The sequence below is a fragment of the Myotis daubentonii genome, chromosome 12 (assembly GCF_963259705.1).
Source record: "Myotis daubentonii chromosome 12, mMyoDau2.1, whole genome shotgun sequence".
NCBI classification, from domain to species: domain Eukaryota; kingdom Metazoa; phylum Chordata; class Mammalia; order Chiroptera; family Vespertilionidae; genus Myotis; species Myotis daubentonii.
Window position 1 is genome coordinate 18918921 of NC_081851.1, and position 25073 is coordinate 18943993.

At 54.3% G+C, this 25073-nt stretch overlaps 1 protein-coding gene across 2 annotated transcripts in view; it reads right to left on the reverse strand.

Moving 5' to 3' along the window:
- Positions 1 to 25073, reverse strand: part of CNGA3 (cyclic nucleotide gated channel subunit alpha 3) — a 36146-nt gene that overhangs the window by 5823 nt on the left and 5250 nt on the right. Inside the window, exons 2-5 of one of the 2 annotated variants that reach the window (XM_059659031.1) lie at positions 21926 to 22046; positions 14002 to 14121; positions 11332 to 11508; positions 1523 to 1627 (exon numbers count right to left, since the gene is read on the reverse strand). In XM_059659031.1, the coding sequence (XP_059515014.1) occupies positions 1523 to 1627; positions 11332 to 11508; positions 14002 to 14121; positions 21926 to 22026 (503 nt within the window). In that variant the 5' untranslated portion in view covers positions 22027 to 22046. Of the gene's footprint in view, positions 1 to 1522; positions 1628 to 10918; positions 11039 to 11331; positions 11509 to 14001; positions 14122 to 21925; positions 22047 to 25073 lie in introns of those variants that run through there. The other variant, XM_059659032.1, reaches the window with a different exon arrangement.

The window sequence follows — 25073 nt, forward strand, 5'->3', positions numbered from 1 at the left end:
CCTTACACTCAGGGAGCCCTGGGGCCCAGCACACCTGCTGTGCAGCCTGGGCAGGTGGCTCCCACACCACCAGGAGAGCAGGACGCACCCCTGCAGTCTTACCTGGCAGGCTGGCTCAGGGATCCCAAAGCCCTGCGTACCCTCACAGAGCAGCACCTCTGCCCTGCACCCCCTACCACATGTGCAGGGACCCCTAAGCCCTGCGTATCTCCAACAGTCACACCTGCCTTGCAGGCTTGCTTAGGAATGGCCACAGCTCCCCTGCCTCCCTCCCCTGCGCCTCCTACTACCCCCAGAAGAGCAAGAGCTCACCCTGCATCCTTGTCTCACAGGCCTGCTGGGAAGAGCCCCCAACCCCTTGCTTGTTCTCAGAGAGTAGCAGCTTACCCCGTATCATTTCCTGAAGTTTGATTCGCAAAGCCCAAACCCCCTGTGTATCCCAGAAAATCAACAGCTCTGTCCCCGAATGCCTGCTAAGGGCCTTCCCAGAGTCCCTACCCCCCGAAGAGCAGCTGCACCTGCTCATCCCCTCCAGGGGCCCAAACTCCCACCCCAGGGGCCCCTTCACCCTTGAGTTCTTGTCTCTGGACTTGAACAGGATGCCCCAAAGCCTCGGGTCCTCTCAGAAATGCAGCCTCTTGTCCCTGCATCCTTGCCCGGTACCTGGCTCCGAAGGCCCAGACCCCGCCGACCCCCGGGGGGAGAAAGGACACCTCCTGCCCGGCTCCTGCAGGCCCCCCGCTGGCCCACAGAGGCCCGCAGCCAGTCTCTGTCCTGCAGGCCTGCCCAGGAAAGCCTGGCCCCCACCCACCCTGAGGAGCAGCATCTTCCTAGGAGAGGCCCCGAACCCCCCTCCCCCTGCCCCTTATGAGAGGAGCTGCTCTTGCCTCCCTCCCCTGAAGCTTCCTTAAAGAAGTCCCTGCGCCTCCGCTTGTCCCCAGAAGAGCCACCGCTCGCCCCTGCGTCCCGAACCACACGCTGGCCCAGGGACGCGCACCTGCCCGGCAGGCTGCTCAGGAGCACCCACAGGCCCTGCTGCCTTCGTAGGAGCCGCGGCTCCCCCTGCACCGACCCACAGCCCACAGTCAGAGGGCAGGCTCCTCCCCTGCACCCTGTCTTCAGAGCACCCGCAGCTCCCCCTGCACCGACCCACAGCCCAGTCAGAGGGCAGGCTCCTCCCCTGCACCCTGTCTTCAGAGCACCCGCAGCTCCCCCTGCACCGACCCACAGCCCACAGTCAGAGGGCAGGCTCCTCCCCTGCACCCTGCCCTCAGAGCACCCGCAGCTCGCCCTCCTCTTCCTCCTACGCCTCCATCAAGGCTCCCGGGTGCTGTGGGCCCTGGCACAGGTCCCCACGCGCTTCAGAGCCCGCACGGTGCTCCTCCAGAGCCGCCTCACCGATGGAGACACAGGCGCCAGCTGCATGGCCGGGCTCTTGAGTGACACTCACAGTCCTGCCTGAAGGCGGGCTGCCCTCCCTCCTCCACCCCCTCCCTGGGGAGAGGCCCAGCTGAATCCCTACCTGCACACCAGCAGACACCAGTTGTAGAAGACAGGCAGGGCGATGACGGTCAGCCAGCGGTAGTACCCGTTGCTGGAGGGGTCCAGCACCACAGCGTCCTTCTCCCTGGAAACAGACACCACAACAGCCCCGTGTGCTGAGACCTCAGCTCTGGAGGGTCTTGGACACCTGGCCGAGCTTCGGAAATCGAGGACACGTGTGGGCGGCACCTCAGAGAGGGCTACTCCAGACCAGGCCCTGTCAGTCTCGGGGTCACATGGGAGGAGAGGCTGGGAGGCAGGGCAGACTCTGGAGGTGCCCTCCCAGCTCAGCTCCCCAGGAAGCCAAGTTGCCTATCACATCACGGCGGCGACATCCCCCCCTGCCCGGTGGCATCCTCTGTGTCCGCAGGATACTGGGAATGAGCAGGCAGCTTGATGATGTCACAGGGCTGCTGCCGGAGCCTGGGAGCTTTGTGGAAATGCAGATCCCCAGGCCGCCCACGCCCTCCAGGCCGGGGCCTGCCCACGTGCACTCACACTTGCTCAGGGCTCTGTGTCAGCTCCTCTCAGAGCAGAATGTGGGAGCCTGGGACGTTCCCTCGGGAACGTTTCCATCTTGCTCACGTCCCTTGCACAGATGTCCTCAAGCAAGCATGTCAAACTCGCGGCCCGCCGCTGCATGCCTCGTTTATTTTGGCCCGTTAGCCTTTGAGTTTGACATGCTTGTCCTAAAGGCTCATTTCCCAGCACCTGCGTCCTGCCTCACCATCCAAACCGCCAACCTGGGCCTCACCTGGGCCACGTGGGCCACACGCGGAGGAGCGATGGCTTAGGGCGCTTTCTGTTTTCACTCCCAGGGTTTGGGGAGGATTCGCGTTGACCGAGGTGTCTCCTCCCCAGCCCGTACGCCTCATGTGCTGGCCCAGGTCTGTTCCGCAGGAGACAGGCCTTCCTGCCTCGCTGGGACCCGCAGTGCAAGGTTACCTCTCACAGGTAGGATCTGGGCGGTTCCAAGCCCTTGTCGGCACTGGGTTTGGATTGAGGTTTGGGACTGTAGTATTTTCACGAGCCCAGGATCAGGCCTTAGCTTACCTGGGCTGTGCGGAGGCACTTGTGTGGCAGATAGAATGCCTGTGTGTGGGGGGTGGGATGGGGGGGGGGGGAGCACAGGTTCACAGGGACAGCCCCTAACTGCTCCCCTGAGGCTCCACCCCAGGAGGCCCCCTGGGAGCCCCAGAGCTAGGCCAGGCCTCCCTCAGCAGGACGAGACCTCACAGGACTCATAAGCCTGGCCTCTGGGACCAAGTCCTCATCTGCAGCTCTCACCAGCCTCCTCTCCGGGGCTCCCCTGAGGCCTGACAGCGTCACCCTCGGTCCCTGTTCCTGGTCCTGCGTGCGGCAGGCTCCACGTGGCCACAGAACCCGTTTGGAAGCATTTCTCTCAGTGTTACTCCTCTTGTTTGAGGCACCTTTCCTTCCTCTCTTCCCCCTTTCCTCTTTCTCTGTTCTTGCCTTGTCACTGGAGGACGCAGGACATTAAGCAATTCTCTTACAGCACACACACCCCCACGCGGAGGGTGAGCCGAGTGACACGCAGGAGAGCCCACGGGGAGGGAGTGGCTATTTCCAGCACACCGGCAGAAAGGAGGCTACTGATTTCATCACCATCATCGTCATCAGCATCGTCATCATCGTCATTGTTATTGTTATTGTTACTCCCGAAGTGGGAGGCAGACCAGCCGGTGAGGCTTACGCGTGTCCACTGACATGTCCACAGGGGTTCAGCTCAGTGTCGTGTGATTTCCGACCCATTTTCATGAGCCCCTAGGATGTCTCAAACAGCTGGGACTGGAGGCGTGGCCAGGTGCTGGGAAAGAATCCCAAACCCACACTTTAGGGTGAAAAAGTCACCTATAAAGCGCTTTGTTCTGAAGGGAAGGGTGTGGCCTGCTGGTTCTCAAAACCTCTCTGGGCATCGAATGGAAACCTGGGTGGGGAGCAAGCTGGGGGGCAGGGGGGCAGGGGGGGCTGGGGGGCAGGGAGGCACGGGGGCAGCGGGGCAGTGGGGCAGGGGGGCAGGGGGGCTGGGGGGCAGGGGGGCTGGGGAGTCAGGGGGGCTGGGGGGCAGTGGGGCAGGGGGGCAGGGGGGCTGGGGAGTCAGGGGGGCCGGGGGGCAGGGGGGCTGGGGGCAGCAGGGCAGGGGGGCAGCGGGGCAGTGGGGCAGTGGGGCAGGGGGGCAGCGGGGCAGGGGGGCAGCGGGCAAGGGGGGCTGGGGGCAGCAGGGCAGGGGGGCAGAGGGGTCGGGGGGCAGGGGGGCAGGGGGGCTGGGGGGCAGTGGGGCAGGGGGCAAGGGGGGCTGGGGGGCAGTGGGGCAGGGGGGGTAGGGGGGCTGGGGGCTGGGGGGCTGGGGGGCTGGGGGTCAGGAGGGCTGGGGGGCAGTGGGGCAGGGGAGTTGGGGACAGGGGGGCAGGGGAGTTGGGGACAGGGGGGCAGGGGGGCAGCGGGCAGCGGGCTCCCAGGCTGGAGGCTGTGGGGGAGCAGCCCCTCTTCCCCTCCCGGGAAGGCCCACGAGTGCAGCTCTCTCCTCAGCAAGCACTTCTCTCCGCTTCCTCTTCTTCACGGCCATCTTTTAAGGACCGGCAGTCATCAGGGTCACCTGACCATCGTTGCCATCGTTCTGCAAGCCAGGCATCAGGGCCCATCGAAGAGCTGAGGACATGGGGACGAGGGGAAGGCACCTGGCCTGCCTCCGGGTCCCCGCCAGCCATCTGCAGGCCCCTCTGATTCCCTACTGCGCACCCTGGAGGGAGGCACTGGAGGGGAAATAAATGGCTGCTAATTGAACACCCATTGAAAAAGATCGGTGTGGTTCACATAGCATTTCCCAAGGAAATCACCAAAGCTGTGTGCAAACAAGCTTACAAAAGAATAGCCACTAACACTCCTTATAAAGTCAGAAGCGTCAGCGACCTCGTCACACAGCTCCGCTGACAGTGGAATTCCCGAGGCCTCTCGCTGTCGCCGAGGGATACCCCGAGGCAGGGGCAGCGGCCCTGGTGTGTAGCTGTTACAGAGCAGGCTGCACACGCGTTCAACAGCAGCTGCCTTCGTTTGTTATTGCTGCCAGAACACATGGCCCCAAGGGCATGGCTTACACGCCCCGGAGTGACCTTGCAGATCTGAGTCAGAGTGTGGCACGGGTCTCCCCAGGCTAACATTGAGGCGTCACGGCGGTGACCTTCTGAAGACTCGCGAGAATGTGTTTCCTGCTCATCGGACTGTTGGCAGAATTTGATTCCCGGCCACGACAGGACCGGCATCCTTGTTGTGTGGCCGGCTGCGCGCTGAGGCATCCCCAGCCTACAGAGGCTGCTGCGTCCTCGGTTGTGGTCCCCTTCTCCCACCTCTACAGCCAGAAACGGCGGGCTGAGTTCTCTTCGAGGTGCCACCCCCTGGTTCTCTGCAGCCGCGGAAGGTCCTCTACTTCGAGGGAAGCCTGTGATCAGGGGGCCCAGCCTGATCACCCAGAATCAGGATCTCTGCTGTCTCCAGGCCCTTAACCCGTCACATCTGCCAAGTCCCTTTGCCACGTAGGGAAAACAGCCGCAGGGTAGTCGGGATTAGGGCCTGGCTCCGTGGGGAGCCGTTGCTCTACTGACCACTGCCTTTATGGGATCGATGCTACTGTCTGCAGTGGGCTCAGACTTCCAGCATCCCTTCAGGCTGCCATAAAAGTAGTCCTGCAGGAACCTCCCAGGGCCTTGGCCTCACGCAAGGACTCCTGCGTGACAAGCCCCTCTCTTCCTGCCGTGCTGACGGAACAACAGAAACCTGTCCGGCTGTGCTTCCCAACCCAGAATAGGAAAGTGCGCGGCTAATGCCGAGTTTGTGTCCAGCATCCATGCAGGGATTTCTCGGCACCATGCTCACCCGGTTCTCCAGCAGCCGGGACCCTTGGCCTTCGTTTCAGAGTCCACGGCAGAGCCAGCCTTGGGAAGTCCTGGCCTGTGTCGGGCCCTCTTCGTCTCCTGTCGTGTGAGGGCGACACCAAACATGTTTTCCTGGATGAATTTAAATCTTCTGTTCTGCATATGCCAGTCTTGTCCTCACCCTGTTCATCAGATGTGAAGGACAAACCATGGATACACTCTCTTATCACCACACTTGTTCACCAGAAACTCAACACCGTTCGTTGTGTGCAAATCCATAGTTATCCCTCCAGTTTCCGGCTGCTTTTATTTTATTATTGTTACTTTTGTTGCTGTTGTTTTTGAGAGAGAGAGAGAGAGAGAGAGAGAGAGAGAGAGAGAGAGAGAGAGACATCCATTTGTTGCCCCACTTAATAATGCATTCATTGGTTGATTACTGTACGTGCTCTGACGGGGGATCAAACCTGCAGCCTTGCAGATCGGGAGAACGCTCTAACCAACTGAGCCACCCGGTCAGGGCCTCAAGTTGCTGGCTCCTTTAAGAAACTCAGAGCTTTGCCCTGACTGGTTTGGCTCAGTGGATAGAGCATCGGCCTGCAGACTGAAGGGTCCCAGGTTCGACTCCAGTCAAGGGCATGTACCTTGGTTGCGGGCACATCCCCAGTGGGGAGCGTGCAGGAGGCAGCTGATCAATGTTTCTCTCTCATCGATGTTTCTAGCTCTCTATCCTTCTCCCCTCCTCTCTGTAAAAAAATCAATAAAACATATTTTTTTAAAAAGAAAAGAAACTCAGAGCTTCATTGAATAAATCCCAGAAAAAAGTCCACCACAGAAGCCTCTTTATCACTCATGAGTCTCTCCAGTCCTTCCTCAGGCCCAGAGGAACCGGCGCTGGTCTGCCTGCCTGTCCAGGTGGCTGCGTCCCGTCAGCAGTCCCGGGCCCATCCCAGCACCCGCTCCTTCCCATCTCCAAATGCGTCAGGATCGGATACCTACGGACTCCATGCTAATGACATGTGTCTGTGTTGGCAGCACAATCAACCTTTGCTGATGGGACAATTCCTTTTAATCTGGTAGCTGCAGCCTCACACTCCAGGGCAAGCCTCTCGCAGTGTCCAAACCAGGGGGCGAAGAACTGGACAGGGCATGAGGACCGCAGAGCCCATGTCAGAGAAGTTGTCTTCGGTGAGTTCCAGCATGTTGGAGGCAGCTGCTATGGCTGGCCGGCGAGAAGCTGTGCTACATAGAGGCGAGGTAAGGTGGGCAGCCAGGAGGGCCGGCGCTATGGGCACTGCAGGGGCCAGGCCAGTGACAATGCATCCTCTGCCCGTACTCACATGCCTGGCCCAGGTGGACCTGCCGCCTGAGGTCCCAAACCCCAAGCCCGGCTCCAGCTGCAGTCTGAAATTATTCTGCTTAACATACTAGTCAACATTTATTGAGCACGTACTATGTACCAGGCACTGTGCTAAGCACTCTACCTAATGAACACATTTAGTCTTCACTAAATCTCCAAGCCAGACAACGTTGCAATACCTGTCTTACAGGTCAGGAAACTGATGCACAGAGAGGTCAGGTAACTCACCCAAGGTCACAAAGCTTCGCATTGGTTTGCAAATGCTCTTAACCAGCATCTGTATTAAATATATTATATCTACCTGTCTGTCTATCCATTCAATTTTTATACCTAGGAAAAACTGGGAGGTATCTGTAACTCACCCAAGGTCACAAAGCTTCGCATTGGTTTGCAAATGCTCTTAACCAGCATCTGTATTAAATATATTATATCTACCTGTCTGTCTATCCATTCAATTTTTATACCTAGGAAAAACTGGGAGGTATCTTTGCCAACATGTTAAGAAGGGTTTTCTCTGATAATGGGATTCCTGTTAACATGACGTGTACTTCTCTGCGGGTATATGCTCATGTGTGGTTTTCTGTGTTTTGCAAGTTTCTGACAATGCATATATGAATACATAGAATAAGAATAAAATCTATTTAGCTTGTTAAGTACGAAGAGCAAGGACAGTCACCCATTCTCTGTCCTCTATGCATGACCCTGAAGTCCTGTCTGCCACTGGTCTTAACACCAAGACACCAGCAGAGGGCGCTTCCTACCAGCTTATTGAGCATGCAAACCTTGCTGAGGGTTCTCATTGCATCAGGCTCAGGTTTCCTTGTCCAGGATTTTTGCCTCTGATTACAGGCTTTGGCCTTTCCTCTGGCTACCAACCTGCTGAGGGCCTCTGAAAGACCCAGCACCATCCAGCTGCACCCGCAAATCCACCCAGCACTGCCCCCAAAAGACCCACGCACAGCTGCAAAACTATACTGGTTTTGGCTGGAACAGTTTGATCAGGGAGGGAGAGTCAGGACTCAGGGGACTAAGAGAAAACTCCGGAAGAGGTGGAAGAATGGGGATGGGTGTCCACAGGAGTTGTTTCTGTACCTCTGTGTCTGTGTCTAGGTGGCCCTGTTGGGCACAGTCTCCGATTCTGTCCCTTGGTCCTTGGCTGCAGTGTTGGACCCATGATATGAGCCCTGAAAAGATTTATAGGAGCTCAGTGCAGCCAACAGCCTCCACCCCCATCCTCACCCTCATGGCAGCCCAGGGCGAAGGAGCCGGGAGGCCGCCAGGGTTTTATCTAGCGCCCAGAGCCTTTCCCTGACTGCCAGACGCAAGCCAGGTTTCAAAGGTGTTAATATCAGGTGCTTTAAATCAAGCACATATTGCAATAGCTATTGTTTTGTAGCTGAAATAATTTCTTTTTCTTTTTATTGCTGGCATTTGGGTTTCTGGATTTGATGCCCAAATTTATGCAAACAAAATGCAATTAAGTTTCAGGGAGGAAAGTGGAAAAAATGTTCTACCCGAGGAACAAAGGCCTTGGCCCATTTCTCCTTCCACTGGAAGTCAAGGGCTTGGCATTGCTCCCTGATGTGATGGCTTTTCCCTGCGCTCCAACCAAGATGCTCCTCTGCCTACTCCCATGGCATTCCATGCCGAAGGCAGGAGAATGCTGCACACGTGCTAACACATGCATGGTCACACAGGCACACGCCCTCCTCGGGCTCTTGAGTGGCATCTGCCATGATCACACATCATAGCTACCTGCCGGCTCGGCATCTGTTGACAGAAAGGGATGGCAGTGGGTCACCGTTTCTAGAGGCGATGCTCTGGACGAATTTAAATTTCCTCTTCCCTAGCTGGTCTGGCTCAGTGGATAGAGCGTCGGTCGGCGGGACTGAAGGGTCCCAGGTTTGATTCCGGTCAAGGGCACATGCCTGGGTTGCGGGTTCAATCCTGGCCCTGGTCCGGGCGCATGCAGGAGGCAACCAATCAATATTTCTCTGTCTGTGTCTCTCCCCTTCCTTTATACTCTCTCTACAAATCAATGGAAAAATATCCTCGGATGAGAATTAACCAAATAACTAACTAACTAACTAACTAACTAACTACAATTTTCCTCTTTCCACTGCCCTGATTCCATCCTCCAAATTGGCCTGAATCGGCCTGAATGAGAGCGTCTCACTGGCACCCAGGAGGGTGGGGTGGGGTGGGGTGCGGGGGTTCGGAGAAGAATTACCCGCTGCTCCGCAAGGAGCCCGGCTTTGCCCTCAAATACACAGCAACAGGGGCTCCCTAAGCTTGAAACATCGAGCCCATCCAACCCCCTGTTCTATAGACAAGAAACTGAGGCAGAGAGATCAAATGACCCGCCCAAGACATGACCAGGTCCTTCCGATGGTCCACGGATGGCGTTCCAGTGGAAGGAACAGGCTTCTAGAACGGTGTGGCAGTGTTCTGAGGGTGGGAAGCAGGAACACTTAAGGGGGGAGGCAAACTGGGCATCTCGGAGGAGGAAAGGCGAGGGCGCAGAGGGGAGCAGAGATGCTCACGCCTCTGAGCTGCTGCAGGTGTTGGCGTTGCTTCTGGCCGGGCCCAGCCACTGCAGGAGGCCGAGGGAGCGAACGTGGGAACCAGGACTCAGCCCCCCGCAGGGGACCATCCCGGTGCTACTCCTACCCCACCCCCCGGGCCTTGCACGCAGCTTGAGGAACGGAGGGTGTCAGGCACCAAATGTGTTGTGACTAGTTCACTGTGATGGAAGCTAGTGGGAAGAGCGGGTGACCGCTTGGCTAACCGGACGCTTCTGGATAAATGTGATCAACCATTGACTCCACCCAGCGTCTGCCTCAGATTCGACTCTATTTCATGCAGCTTAACCGTGTGAAAGCGCCATGAAGGGCGCAGCCATGGACCCGACGGGGCCCCTGCCCCTGGCGCTCTCAGGTAAGGCTGTCAAGTGCCTTGCAGGCCAGAGTGGACACCGCAGCAGCAGTGACAACTTGCTGCCCTTGTCCGCACAGGCCTGGCTCTCAACGGACAGCTGCTCCAAGATTCGGTCACAGCTGTCACTTCCAATTAGCAGGGCGAACACAGACCGTGGGCAGAGCTATCCCAGCTTTCAGTCTCTCCGCTCCCATCCCCGCCCTCACATCCATCTTAACTCCTTCGGTCCTGCCCCCACCCACCCCACCCCCGGCCCTGATCTACGTGAGAACCCGGGTAGAAGGTGGAGCTGGTTTTGCATCCAAGCAAACATTATTTAAAGCTGGATAGCACAGTACTTCATGGTCAAAGGTATGCTCTCCAAGTTGTCCACTGCCGGGCACATTTGGGGCACGGCTAGTGCAGGAAGCCAGCTTGGCCTCACAGACCTGGAGGGTGGCTTGCTGGTTCGTGGTCACTGCCGACCCCTTAGGAGACCTGGAGACCAAAGCCAGCGGCCCGGAGCACCCCAGCTTGACCCTCGGGGCCCTGCTTCCACAGGCTGACCATCCAGCCAAGTGCCATTTGGGGACGCCTGCTTGCCCTGCCCAGGTCTCCCTCTCCTCACACAGGGTTCTCTGAGGATTCATTCCAAGCATCTGAAAACCCAGGAAGCAACAGCTCCCTGTGAGACTGGGAAGGAGGGAAAGCTTAGCTCCATGGGCGCGTTCACACCTCTGTGCTGGTGGTCCCACAGCCAGACCCACTGCGCCAAGACCTGTCCCTGCGAACACCTTGCTTTGCCAATGGGACTTTGCTTCAAAAGTCCAGTCTTCCTCCCCCGGAAGCCTCCCTAATTGACCAGCTACCATCCTGCACCATCGAATTCAGCTCCCCACTCTGACCCTTCCCACCATTGACCAGGCCTCTGGATATAGTCGAGCCCGGCCCTGATAGGGTCCCAGCTCAACCCTCCACTCACCTGGCCACATTGGGAAGCGACAGAGTCGAATGCTCATTCCCATTAGTCTAAGGGTGCGGAGAAGGCTGTGGGCGGGCCAGATGGCGCCCAGATCCTTGTTCTACAGACCCTTCTCCTGTCAAAAGGTGAACACTCTCCCCCCCTACCCTGGCCCCTCCGTGCGCTCCACCTCCCCATGGTTTTTAACCTGATCTGGGACATGAATGCTTCCCCTTGAAAATTCTCACCAACCTGCAGACATTCTTCCCAGAAAAATGCATGCATCCCTTTGCATAAAACTGGGTACCACTGAGGTTCTCCCCGAGGCTCCTGGCTTCCGATGGGTTCGTATCAAGGTGGGTTACAGTGCGGTCTAGGAGGGCCCTGTGGTGGACAGAGATGGGTGAGCCAAGCACCCCCACGTGTGTTTCTGAGAGCACCAGTTCCCGGGGACACTAGCTGAGTTCTGAAGAGGATGGGGTCAGGGGTCACAGGAGGCCGGGGCCTCTGGGTGCAGGGTTTCTCGCCTGCAGGACTTCTTGGACTGGAGCAGACAGTTGGCGCTCTCCTAAGACAGAAGCCTTCTTCCAGGAGCAGCTTTGAGCGGCCTGGTGAGCGGTGCCTCCTGCCTGGCACAGGTGGCTCACCTCCCGTTGGCTCCTTACCTCCTCTCGCTGTCTGCAGGCTCCTGGCCGCCCTGGCTCCGGGCACTGCTTTCTCGGCTGGGCACCTCCTTGAGCTCGGCGCCGCGGAAACGCTCCAGGAAAGAGTCCGGTCGCTGGTCCCGGTGGTGTGCGTGTCTGGAAGCCCATATGCGCAGCGAGACGATGAGGCGCCACAGCCTGGAAGGGCAGGGACAGCAGTCAGCGCACAGAGGAGGGCGAGGAAAGCGCTCGCCTCCTGCCAGGTCCTGGCTCAGGCTGCGCCTCCCCCTATGGGCCACTTATTCCTCTGTGTGCACCCAGAAGCCAGCGCCCTCCGGAAGGGACGGGTCCTCATTAAGGCCTTGTCCTTCTAACCCCTGACTCCACAAAGGCGCCAGCCTCCAGTGGGCATGAGCGAGCTTTTCTGCTCCCTGTTCCTTGTGCCCCGTGTGGAACTCTGTCACAACTGGTGAGCACAGGAAGAGTAAACAATTCTATTTCCAAATGCTGAAAACTTTAGAGCAAGGCTTACGGAATAAGCCCTTCAATACAAATGTATTATTGTTTCTTCCAGGAACTCTCGTGTTCTCCCAGGCTTGTGCATACATCATGTCGCTCCTTGCCTGGGCCCTTCTCCTGGAGCCAGGCCCCACGGAGCCTCAGGCCCTGAGACGCAGTCCACGTCCACCGAGCTAGCCTTGCCCCAGCCCCCTGAGCCGGCCTCCGAGCTGGCCTTGCCCCAGCCCCCTGAGCCGGCCTCCTGCCATCCCGTCTTTGCCAGGAGGGAATGGAAGAGAGGCTCAGCTCTGTATTTCGGCGTCTGGTTTCCCTGAGTTGGCACTGACAGTGCACACCAGACCCCAATAAAAATAGTTCTGAGCAACTGGAATGAAGTCACAAGTCGTCACATACTTTGACCCTAATTGCACTCATGTGACCTTAGCCTAAGGGAATAAATTGAAGCAAGAAAACGACCCAGAAGCAGATGCTGACAGCTGCTGTGGGCGTCTGTCCAGGTGCCTCCCAGCCCAATGTGTCTGCTCTGGACACTTCCCTTCCACGTCTTCCCTCTGCGGTGGAGGGGAAACCGAGGCCATACCCCACCCCCACCCCCAGCCTCTGCCAAGGCTCAGAGACGGACAGCTGAACCAGTCACTCAAGCCCCTGATCTAAGAGCCACTCCAAGGTGGGGTTGGATGGTTCAGCTCAAGATCACGTGGAGCAGACCATTTCAGCCTGTGCCTGCCATGTGCGAGCTGAGACAGAAGCAGTAGACACGCAGCAAAAGCACCAAGACCTGAAACTCCACCAGACGGCGAGAGGGAGCAGATACTCCCTCCCCAGCTCCCCCAGGGGCCCAGGCTCCATTTCCAGGAGGTGGCCAGTATCTCACCTTCCACCAGCACCCAGCCACAGCCCCAGCCCCAGCCCCTGCCCTAGCATCTTTCTGCCCCAGCCCCCGCACCCCGCCCCAGCCCCCCAGATGCTGCCCCAGCCCCCGCCCCCCCCCCGCCCCAGCACCCCCCAGGCCCGCCCCAGCCCCTGCCCTAGCATCTCCCCACCCCAGCCCCGTCCTGCCCTGCCCCTGCCCCAGGCCTTTTAATTTAAGCTGGTTTGAAGGTTTCTCTTCCATGAAATTAAAGAGCCTTAAGGCATCACTTCATTAGTAAGACAAAAACACTGAAATGGCTAAGATGGAATAGTGAAATAAATATTGGTAGTGTCCTCCACAATGAAAAATAAATATGAAGAATAAATAATTAAAATGTTTGTAATTGTCTTAAGCAAAAACTGTAGAACACGTGATTATGTAAAATAACTATGGCATTGATAAAAAAAAAGAAATGGTGCCCTGGCCGGGTAGCTCAGTTGGTTGGAGCATCATCCTGTATACTAAAGGCTTCGAGTCAGGGCACATACCTAAGTAGCAGGTTCCATCCTCGGTTAGGGCAACCCATGCATGTTTCTCTCACACATCAATGTTTCTCTCTCCCTCTTTCTCTCCCTTCCTTCCTCTAAACACCAATAAACATCCTCAGGTGAGGATTAAAAAGAACTGGCGGAAGGCAGCCATGAGCCCAGGTGTGTGGGCCCCTGGAGTGAGTCACAGTGCAGCCCGCCCCGCCCCACACCGCCCCGCACCGCCCGGGGCTGCAGGATTAGCATCTCAGATGAGACTGGAAAAGGTGCAATGATTCCCTCCAGGGGGTACAGCTACTGAAGCCAGAGCACAGCCTTCACCAGAAGGGAGGGAGAGAGCCTGGTTACTCTTTCGGATGCATTTACAAGGAAGATGTGTGCTGGTGGGGACCTGCCAGGCTGCTTCGGAGGTGCCACCACCCTTCTCCGTGCTGCAGTGGGCACCCCGTGGTCTCCCGTGGCTGCCTGCACTTGTTTCCTGAACCCTCCCTGGTTGGCTCCCCCCACCCCCCTGAATTATTCCAGAATTGAGCAAGTCTCTCAATATAACTTTTCATTAAAGCAAGTTCAGATTGAGGCAGGTTTCTTAGACTTTTCTGAGCTCAGACCCCTGACCCAGGAGAGAACTGCTCACTGATGGATGTCTGACTCTGCTCCTACCTCTTCTTTCTCCAGATCTTCAACCCGTCCCACCCACCGTTCTTTCCGAGACGCATCTACTTTCCTTCTGCCTCAGTCTCCCCAAGAAGAAGGCTGAGACCCACCCGTTACCTGGCAGGCTCCTGGCTGGGGACGATGACGGAGCCTTGCCTGGGTTCAGGCTGTCCTCCGGTCTCCATGGCGATCCCTGGCTGCAGTCCTGAACATGTCTCCTCGCCAGGCGCGCGGGTCCTAGGAAATCAAATGTGCCGCAGGCTGAATTGATTTCAAGCTCGCGCGCCTCCTGGACACGCTCAGGATGAGATGGCCAGAGGCCCTGCTCAGTGAGGACAGCTGCCGCCACGGGGCCTCAGCCCAGGGCTCCCACTGCAGGTCGCGCTGCTGCAGACCCTGCTCTTAGTTAAATGTGGCCTTTCTTTCACAGCAAGCCTGACCGAGGAAGGTAGCCCAAGGCCAGCGCACATGGTGGGCTCAGTGAGAGGGGCAGGCCCGCGCACATGGTCCCGTCAGAGCACGGGAGGGGCGGTCCCAGCGCCGCCACCTGGAGCCGGAGCTGCCTTGTCCACACTAATTCCAGAACAAGGGTGTTCGCGCAAACGCGTCTCTGCTAATGAAATCCTACCTCCTCCGGCAAGCCCAGGGCCACCTCCTTCAGGAGGCCTTCCCTAGTGTTTATTTCCCTTCCTTGACAACCTCCTGAGGCTGCGGTTTGACCAGCCTGATTAACAGCCAGCCTGGCCTTGGCCTCTAGGGATTTGCACTTCAGTCCGAAGAGCCCGGGCAAGGCAAATGATTTCTATCTCATGGCTTATCGGTTAGGCCCTATCCCAACCCAATCAGCCCTCTTAACCAGGTGGTGACGGCTGGAGGAGGCAAGAACTAATGTCAGGGAAAGCTCCCTTCCTCCCACCGAGTGAGGAGAAGTCAGAATGCTGCACCCCAGCCACTGAGCTGCGGCCTCCTCCTTCCTCATCATCCCCGCGCTCCAAGGGGGAGAGGGGCGCGGGGAGGGCTCACTACCATCCCGCGTCCCGTCCAGGCCAGCTCTGCACAGCCCCTCCCTCAGCTTCCCCATCTCAAGACTCCTCTCTTCTGCTGGGACCACAGTCAGGCACCTGCCTCTTCCACGGCCGCCTCCCGTGAGGGACAGCTCGCACACTGTGCTGCCTCTCCAGGCTGGAGCCCCGCCCCCCAGCCACTCCTCACCGGGTTCAAGTCCCTTCCCCTCAGGGCATCCTCCTGGGAGCAGGCTCCTGCATTCTTGCCTGACTGGCAGGGAGGCTAAGACCATCCTGCCATGGCTGGGGCCCAAGCCAGAAGTCTTTGTAGGCTGTGGGTCCTTGTGCTTCTGGTGCTCCCAGCACCCACTGGCAGCCAAAACCCAAGTCCTGTAACATGGCTGCTGCGTGTGCAATGTGTCTGTTGGAAGGATGGGACCTCCCGTGTATCCGAGTCACTCGGTGTTTGGGACCCTTGGTAAACAGTGGCATCAGCTTTTCCTCCCAACTCCATCTCGTTCACAAATACAAACACCAACCATACGACATTTACTGACTGCTTACTGAAGTCAGCCACATACATTAGATCATTTAATCTCCATAACAACACTACACGAGAGGAAAACAAGGTTCAGAGAGGTTAGGCAACTTCCCCAAGGGCACACAGCCAAGCGGCAAAGCTGAGATCTGAATATCATCGCATCCCACTTAAAGCCTGTTGGCATCCACTCCATGAAGCTGCCCTCTGTATTCCCATACATGGTGCCATTAAAGCAGGAGCTGAGTAGGACATGGCTGAGGACGGAGTCCTGTGGCGTGTGGCAGAGAGGTGGCGCTGACCCACCCACTGCACTGTGCAGCCTGCCTCTATTTCCAAGCCACGTGATCGAATTCCACTTCAATGGCCATAAGAGACGCTCACATCTCATCCTTGTGCAAACCAGAGGCCCGCTGGGCCCCGCTGCAGGTAGGGGGCTACACCTCAGTTGCCCTTCCAATATTCTGTTTATTACGAAGGTGGCGGGCTCGCTCCAAGGGACTAGGTCAGTTCCAGGAGGAGGAGACGGGGACAAGGAGTCTGTCTCCAGCCCCTGGACCTGAGCAGCTGGCAGTGGGGGGCGGGGGGACGGCGGGCCGGAGCGCTGCCGTGGCACGTGCACCTGGCAGATCGGAGGCACCCCGAGGATGGAGGTGTTCTGTCCCCACCAGCAGCCCCTCTGTCTCGGCACCAAGCAGTCGGCCCAGCACGTCTGTGAGTCTGGCGCCTGTTAATGACGTGGGAGACATCCTGAGACCAGGCTTCCTGGGTCAGCAGCAGGGGAACCACTGCCCATGACATCAGAGCTCGGGGGCCAGTGAGGAGGGCGCAGCCCACCGGTTTCAAAGCAGGCCTGCCGCTGGCCGCAGGGCCCGCTGTGGTGTGTGACCTGGCCCGCCGACGCCCGCTCGGCGGAGCGGGGCAGAGTGAGAGGCCTCGGCCGGGCCCCGCCCAGCACCAACCAGGAGTTCTGTGGGCTGGCCGCTCAGCCCCCGGAGTGTGTTTCCCGGTCTTCAAATAGGAAAGAGAAAAAAGGCGATTTCATATTGAGTTGCGTGCTGTTCACAGACTCAAGTGCAGAAGGGCCAGTGCGCCGCGAAGAATGGGAGCCTCCTATGATGTAAGTTCAAGGGACCAGGGAGCCTTTCTTCCCCAGGCCTCTCTGCACTTGGTTCTCGATGCTTGAATTTCTACCGCGACGTCTGTTAGGGCTGTAGGGCAACCCCGCCCCTACGGTCATTTGTAAGCTTCCCGCCACAGGAGGCAAGGACCAGGAAAAGCTGCCGGACACCAGGAGTCAGACCGCGCAAGGAGTGGAAACTGTCCTGAGGCACCAGATCGTACACCTGCAATCCACCCGCCTTCCAAGCCCACCTCAGCCCCAAATCTGCCAGTGACTGCATATAAGGATGAAACGCCATCTCCTGTGCTGCCATCAGCCACCCCGTGTCCCCTTGGCCCGGTGCGGCTCAGCCCTTCCCTCTGGGTATCCCATCCCCCACCCCTTTCCTTAAATAAACTCAGTTTTCTTCGTCCACCATCTGAGACAGCTACTTAGCCTGCCCACGTGACCCATTCCGGAACCGGCCAGCTGTTAACCCACTCCTGCCTCCATGAGATAAAGCACAACAGCTCTCCCATGAAAGAAGCATTCTTTCTCTCTGTGTTTGAAATCTATGCAGTAGTTCCCTGGGCTCCTGTAGAAATCTGTCAACAAGCTTTTTCCCAAAAGAGCAGCTGGGCAAGGCCTCAAGTGGGGCTGGGTGAGCCGTGGCTCTGGTCAGGTTGAGGAAGCATGATGGGACTCAGGCAGGAACGGTGAGCTCCAGATGTCGGAACAGCTGGGGCTCCGAGGGCAGAGCCGGGGACACCAGGAGGGGACCCCTTGCCGAGACCGGCAGCGAGTGTTCACAGGCACTTACTCCAGGCAGGGCCTGAGCCCGAGCTTTGTCCTGTCTGAACCCACTACAGCCTCTGAGGTAAGTACAGCCCATTGTGCAGATGTGGAAACTGAGGCTGGCCAGTTACGGGCCATTGTTCGGGTCAGCAGTCTGACCTGTGCTCTTAGCTATCGTGCTGGCCAGGGAACAGGGGGAGAGGGGCGGGGATGGCATTCTCACCCATTCAGGTGGCGAATGAACAGCATCCTTGAAGGGCATGATTCAGAGCCTGACCTGCGTGGCTGACCGGCCCCGAGGGAACGTGAACCGGCCATGAGCCCACAGGGAGTCCCTCGGCAGCAGAGGCCCATCACGAGGTGTCAGGTGGCTCAGTGAGCTGGCAATTCCTTCTGCAGAGGCTCGTCTTCCAGGAGGACCTGTGGCCCCCTGAACAGCCAGTCAGGCTGGCGGGCCACTGGCGGAGGAGGAGCCAGGACACATGGGGCAGAGCCGGACCACGGTGGTGCCTGGGCAAGAGCCATCTGGGCAAGAGCCACGGCACCGCAGGGACCTGCCTCCCCTCGAGCACCTCCCTGGACGAGCCAGACTGCCCCCTCCCTTTGCAGCCCAGGGAGTCTGCGAGCTCCACGAGATGCTCTGGTCATGCCCCACCAGAGGCGAAAGGGAGCGATGGGGGAAACCCCATTCTGCCTCGAGTTCGCCCTGACCTGACAGCTCGGTCCTCCCCCCATGGGGCCCAAGATCCCAGGAGCCAGATGCTGCCAGGCAGCCTGACTGTGTGCCCGCGCTTGGGCCTGTTCTCCCCGCTCCCCAAACTTGTCCGAAGCCCACCTTGAGGGGCTTTATTAGCTCAGATGAGGGAAGGAAGCTATTAATGCATGTCAACGTGTTAGTAGCAGATAACTGTCTGGATTGTATTCTCTTTTCTTTTAAATGAGGGGCAATGCCTTAACCTAAAGGAGTAAGTCCCCAGTGGTGGGACACAGGTGTGGACAGCAGGGGGGTTAGGAGGGAGCAGTTAGGAGGGTGGGGATTTCTGATGCCCCTGAGTTAATGTCACATTTCCGGGGGCCCCAGTATGTTAAAATGGTTGGGGACTACGTCTCTGTTGGGGTGCCTTGAGATTTTCCTCCCTTTGCCTGAATCCTCAAAGGTGGGGCCCGAGGGCTGCCTAAATTTTCAGTAGTAGGGCCTCAATGTCATTAGATATCGTTGTCCATCATTTATTAGCGAGTCTGTTAAGGAGCTGGAACCAAACACCCAGACAGAGAAGAGACAAATGCACCCTGAGTGAGGAGAAGTGATGGATGAGGGCCCGAAGCCAGCGGTGTGGGACCGGGGCACTGGCACTGCATTTGTGGCCATCTATATAAAAGCCTAATATGCAAATTGTCCCCTCGGGAGTTCAACCAGGAGACTGGGAGTTTGATCTCTCGCTATGAGGTGTGCTTACCACCAGGGGGCGTTGGTGATGCAGTGCTGGCAGCAGTGGAGGCGCTGCCCGCCCAATGGGCCCTGATGAGAGCGGGACCACAGCGGGATGATAGAGCAAGTGAGCAGGCAATGCCAGGCCAAGATGGGGTTCCAGGTGGGGCTGTGGGGCTGCGAGGCTGGGGGCGTGAGCTGGGGCTGCTGGGGCTGCTGGGGCTGCTGGAGCGAGAGGGGCCGGTCCAGACACGCCCTGAAGCCCTCCTGTGGTCCCTTCCAGGCAGGCTAATCTCCCACATTCCCTCCCTGGCCTGCTGGCCCGAATGGTACCTCTGCAGCTGAAAGAAAGTGGCATCGTCGACAGGATATGTCTGAAAAACTGTCATGGACAAGTACCACCAATACTAGTAGGAACTGACTCACAGCGAAAATGAAGTAAGTGAGGATGCAATTCTCGAACATAGCTGTGGTGGAATGACTGTTACATGTCATTTTGCCTCTCACTAAATTTCTCCGATGAGAAGCCATCTGATGGAAAATCTACTCGATGTTGCAGCAAAGGTAAAGTCTGTCCAAATGATATAAATTTTCCAGAATGCCCGGCATTTTTAAAAAATGAATGATAAACGAAGATTCTGACAGTAAAAATTTTATGGAAAATATTCGTTCCATAAATAGTTCTTTTGCTTTGGCTTCAATGGGTGCAGATATCACATTGCCATCAGGATATGGGCCATACTGTTTTATAATACACGGACAAGTTTATCACCGCACTGGAACTTTACATCCTTCAGATGGTGTTTCTTGGAAGTTTGCTCAACTCTACATTTTAGACTCAGCCGAAGTGACAAGTAAAAGATTAGCAATGCCAGAAAACCAGGGCTGCTCAGAAAGACTCATGATCAACATCAACAACCTCATGCATGAAATAAATGAATTAACAAAATCATACAAGATGCTACATGAGGTAGGAAAGGAAGCCCAATCTGAAGCAGCAGCGAAAGGCATTGCTCCCACGAAGTAACAATGGGGATTAAATATGAGCGTAACAGGGACCCGGGTAGATATAATTCTCCTCGTGTAACCGAGGTTGCTGTCATATTCAGAAACGAAGATGGAGAACCTCCTTTTGAAAGGGACTTGCTCATTCACTGAAAACCAGATCCCAATAATCCGAATGCCACTAAAATGAAACAAATCAGTATCCTGTTTCCTATATTAGATGCAATGACGTATCCTGTTCTTTTTCCACATGGTGAAAAAGGCTGGGAATGGATATTGCATTAAGACTCAGAGACGGCAGTGTAATTGACAATAATACTAGACAAAATGTAAGGACACAAGTCACACAAATGCAGTATTATGGATTTCATCTCTCTGTCCGGGACATGTTCAATCCTATTTCATTTTTTAAAAATATATTTTATTGATTTTTTACAGAGAGGAAGGGAGAGGGATAGAGAGTTAGAAACATCGATGAGAGAGAAACATCAATCAGCTGCCTCCTGCACACTCCCCACTGGGTATTGCCCGCAACCAAGGTATATGCCCTTGACTGGAATCGAACCTGGGACCCTTGAGTCCACAGGCTGACGCTCTATCCACTGAGCCAAACCGGTTAGGGCTTCAATCCTATTTTAAATGCAGGAAAATTAACTCAATAGTATATTGTCGATTCATATTAAAAAATGGAAGCCAATCAGATAAATTTCATTTAAGCAAACCAATCTAAGTTGAGAGTTGAAAAACATAGTGGTTTGATGGATTCTCTCACATCTAGATCTGAAAATCACAATGTGCCAATCGTCTTTTGAGGGTAGTCCCAGAAATATGCAGCAGCGATATCAGTATCAGGCTGCCATGGCAATTGTAATGAAGTATATGGCAAGCCCGATTTATTCCTAACCATGATGTGCAACCCAAAATGGGCAGATATTACAAGTAATTTACAACGCTGGCAAACAGTTGAAAACAGACCTGACTTGGTAGCCAGGGTTTTTAATATTAAGCTGAATGCTCTTTTAAATGATATCTGTAAATTTGATTTACTTGGCAAAGTTACAGCTAAAATTTATGTCATCGAATTTTAGAAACACGGGCTGCCTCGCGCTCACATATTATTGATATTAGATAGCGAATCCAAATTATGAACGGAACATGACATTGACCATATAGTTAAGGCAGAAGTTCCGAATGAAGACCAGTCTCCTTGACTTTTTCAAATTGGAAAATCAAATATGGTACATGGACCATGTGGAATACAAAATCCAATATTAAATATTAAAATATTTCTTCTAATTATTTTCCTTTCAATGTGCACGGATCCATGCACCGGGCCACTAGTCAGATAATATGCAGTTATCTTGGGAGAGAGAAGCTTTATTTTTGTTTTTTTTTCTTCTTTTTTTTTTATTGCTTAAAGTATTACAAAGAGTATTACATATGTCTCTTTTTTTTGGAGGGAGAAGTTTTGAGTGTTATATATGTAGGACAAAAATAACATAAATGTTGGAAATGAAGTTTCTCATGGATCTACTCAATCAACTTATTGGGAATTTAAGAAACAACAATGTAAGCCCCCTTGCACCACATAGGCACCATCTCATTTCCTCAATAGTATGTCAGGAACTTGGACAAGAATGCTGCTCCCTTTTGCAGTTGAAGAAACTGAGGCATGGAAATGTTAAACACACTTTCCTAGTAAGTTAGCAACCGGGTCAGAAGTAGAACTCCAGACCCCAGATTCCCCTGCAGCTGCATGTGTAGGACTGTCACTAATGGGCTGATGGCTTTGCTGGCAGAGCCCAGCCTGCCCCTGGAAGTGAGGGCAGGGCACCCCAGTGCCCAGGACAGCGGCTGGTGCACAGAGTCCAGTACGTGTTTGATGTACACCTGGAAAGTGTGGCAGTTCGGAGACCTTTCTACAGTAGAATTGAATCTTCATTTTTGTTACTGAATCAAGTTACGCAGTTTTTGAGCCTTATTTTCCCACATCTCTAAAACAAGAACCAAACGACTTCAGGGAGATGAACAATGTTGTTGGAAGGAGCACTGTGAGGAGCCCCAGCCCTCCGATCTGCGCCTGGCCACAGGCGAAGGCATTCTTCTCCCACAGCGTAGACCAGCCCAGGGAAGGACCATTTCCAGGCAAAATAAAAAGCCCGTCTTACCTGCTCAGGCCGTTTTCCAGGTGATCAAGATCACTGTCTGTGGCCACTACCCAAGGACCGGGCGGGTTGGGGTGGGAGTACTGGGTGTTAATCTTGGCCATCTTCTTGCCGCAGGTGGTTGCTGAAACATGAACATGAACAGATCCAATCAGGACTCAGGACGGGAAGTAGCTGCAGACCCAGCTCAGCTCGGTATAGTCTGGAAGGCTACTCCCCAGGGGGCCCTACTCCACTTCCTCCCACAGTTCCTGCCACACTGTACTCTGGGCATCTCTGGGCTGGGCTTCCCTCCTGAAGCGTGAACGCGGTCTTTTCCTCCATACACGCAGCCACCCCGGAGAGCTGCTCAGAGTGGAGCGCTGACCCCGCGAATGAATGAGCGAATGAATGGCCAAGCTGCTGTCTGATGTCAGAAAGCTTTCAAACCCTCATTCTCTGGGGTAATGCATTCTCTTTCTTGACTCTGGTTTTCTCATTTATTTATTTTTTTAATCTGACAATTTTGCTTATGTTTTCATAGCTACCCCGAATTCTGTTTTAAAACAAAACATAACAATCTAATAAAAAATAAACTGATGAACAAAATAGGTCCAGAGACATGGAAGCACGAGCAGACTGATGAATTTCAGAGGCGGGGCGGGGGGATGGGGGGGGCCGTGCTGGGAAGAGGTTAACCAAAGAACTTATATACATAACCCACGGACACAGACAATAGTGAGACAGGCCTGGGGAGGGGTGGGGGCAGGGGCAGGGTGGATGGAGTTAATGGCAGAAAAAAAGGAGACACCTGTAATACTTTCAACAATAAGATAAATTGTTACAAATCTAATAATTCATGACATTCATAAAATCTTTACAAATGTGATGTGAAACCCAGTACATATTTCATCTCATTTAATCCTCAAAATAATTTAATCAGGTATTTTTGATTTTTAAAAAAATATTTACCGAGGACATGCTTGGAGGGAGGGGGAGAGAGAGAGAGAGAGAGAGAGAGAGAGAGAGAGAGAGAGAGAGAGAGATATTGCTCCCCACTGGGGATCAAACCCAAAACCCAGGCGTGCACCCGGACTGGGAATTGAACCAGCAACCCTTCATGCACAGGATGATGCTCAGCAAGCTGAGCCGCTCCAGCTGGGCAGATATTTATGATCTGTATCCCTATTTAAAAATGGCCACATTGAGACTCAGAGATGTTAGCAGCTTGTCCAAGCAAAGAAATAGATAAAGCCTGTCCGTGCTGCCCTGGCGAGTGGCTCAGCTGGTTGGGAATTGTCCTGTGCACTGGAAGGTCGTGGGTCTGATTCCAGGTCAGGGCACATACCTAGGTTTCAGGTTCAATCCCTGGTTGGACACATACGGGAGGCAACTGATCACACATCGCTCTCTCTCTCTCTCTCTCTCTCTCTCTCTGTGTGTGTGTGTGTTTCTCTCCCTCTGTCTCCCTTCCCCTCTCTCTAAAATCAATAAAAAATTAATCATTAAAGAAAAAAAGCACCAGTCAATGCATGGTGCTAGAAACCAGAGACGAATACTTTCCCACCGGCACACAGTGGGGATGTAACTGTGCCGCCACTTTGGAAAAAGGTTTCGCAGTCCCTCTAAAGGCTAAATATCGAGGTACCACCTGACCGAGCAATTCTGCTCCTAAGTGTATACCGAAGAGAGATGAAAACACACATCCACACAGCAACTTGTACATGTGTTCATGTGCTCCTGGCAGCACTATTCACAATGGCCCCAAGGTGGAAACAACCTAAATGTCCATTGACTGATGAACAAATGGGTATTTCTACATAATAGGAGGTTGTTCAGCTGAAATGTTTATGGCATGTGAATAATATCTAAAAATGAAAGTAATATTAAATCTAAAATAAAAACACCTTTAAAATGCAAAATTTAGAGTATCTCCTGTAAGGAGCTCACAAAATAAAAATGTAACAAAGGGGAGAAACATCTAAATATCACAATAATAATAATAATAAAATAATAACTGCAACATTTTTGAGGGCTTACGCCAAGCACTGTTCTACATGTATTAACTCACTTAATCCTCACAATAACCCCATGAGATAAGTACTTTTATCATCTCTATTTTTTTTAATTTCTTTATTGGTTAAGCTATTACAAATGTGTCCTCATCCCCCCATTAACCCCCAACCTCCCCCCCGCCCACTCATGTTCTCATCCCCCTGTTGTCCGTGACCATTGGTTAGGCTTATATGCATGCATACAAGTCCTTTGGTTGATCTCTTCCCCTTACCCCCACCCTCCCCTACTTTCCCTCTGGGGATTAATAGTCTGATTGCTGTTTCTCTGTCTTTGGATCTGTCCCTGTTCATCAGTCTATGTTGTACTCTATATTCCACAAATGCATGAGATCATGTGGTATTTATCTTTCTCTGACTGGCTAATTTCACTTAGCATAATGCTCTCCAGTTCCATCCATGCTGTTGCAAATGGCAAGAGTTCCTTCTTTTTTACTGCAGCGTAGTATTCCGTTGTGTAGATATACCATAGTTTTCTAATCCACTCATCTGCTGATGGGCACTTAGGCTGTTTCCAAATCTTAGCTATGGTGAATTGTGCTGCTATGAACATAGGGGTGCATATATCCTTTCTGATTGGTGTTTCTGGCTTCTTGGGATATATTCCTAGAAGTGGGATCACTGGGTCAAATGGGAGTTCCATTTTTAACGTTTTGAGGAAGCTCCATACTGTTCTCCACAGTGGCTGCACCAGTCTGCATTCCCACCAGCAGTGCACGAGTGTTCCTTTTTCTCCACATCCTCTCCAACACTTGTTGTTTGTTGATTTGTTGATGATAGCCATTCTGGCAGGTGTGAGATGATACCGCATTGTCGTTTTGATTTGCATCTCTCTCGTATAATTAGCGACTTTGAGCATGTTTTCATATGTCTTTCAGCCTTCTGTATGTCCTCTTTCAAAAAGTGTCTATCTAGGTCCATTGCCCATTTTTTTTATTGGATTGTTTATTTTCCTATTGTTAAGTTGCATGAGTTCCCTGTAAATGTTGGAGATTAAACCCTTATCGGTGATATCATTGGCAAATATGTTCTCCCATGCAGTGAACCTTCTTGTTGTTTTGTTGATGGTTTCCTTTGTCATCTCTATTTTATAGATGAGC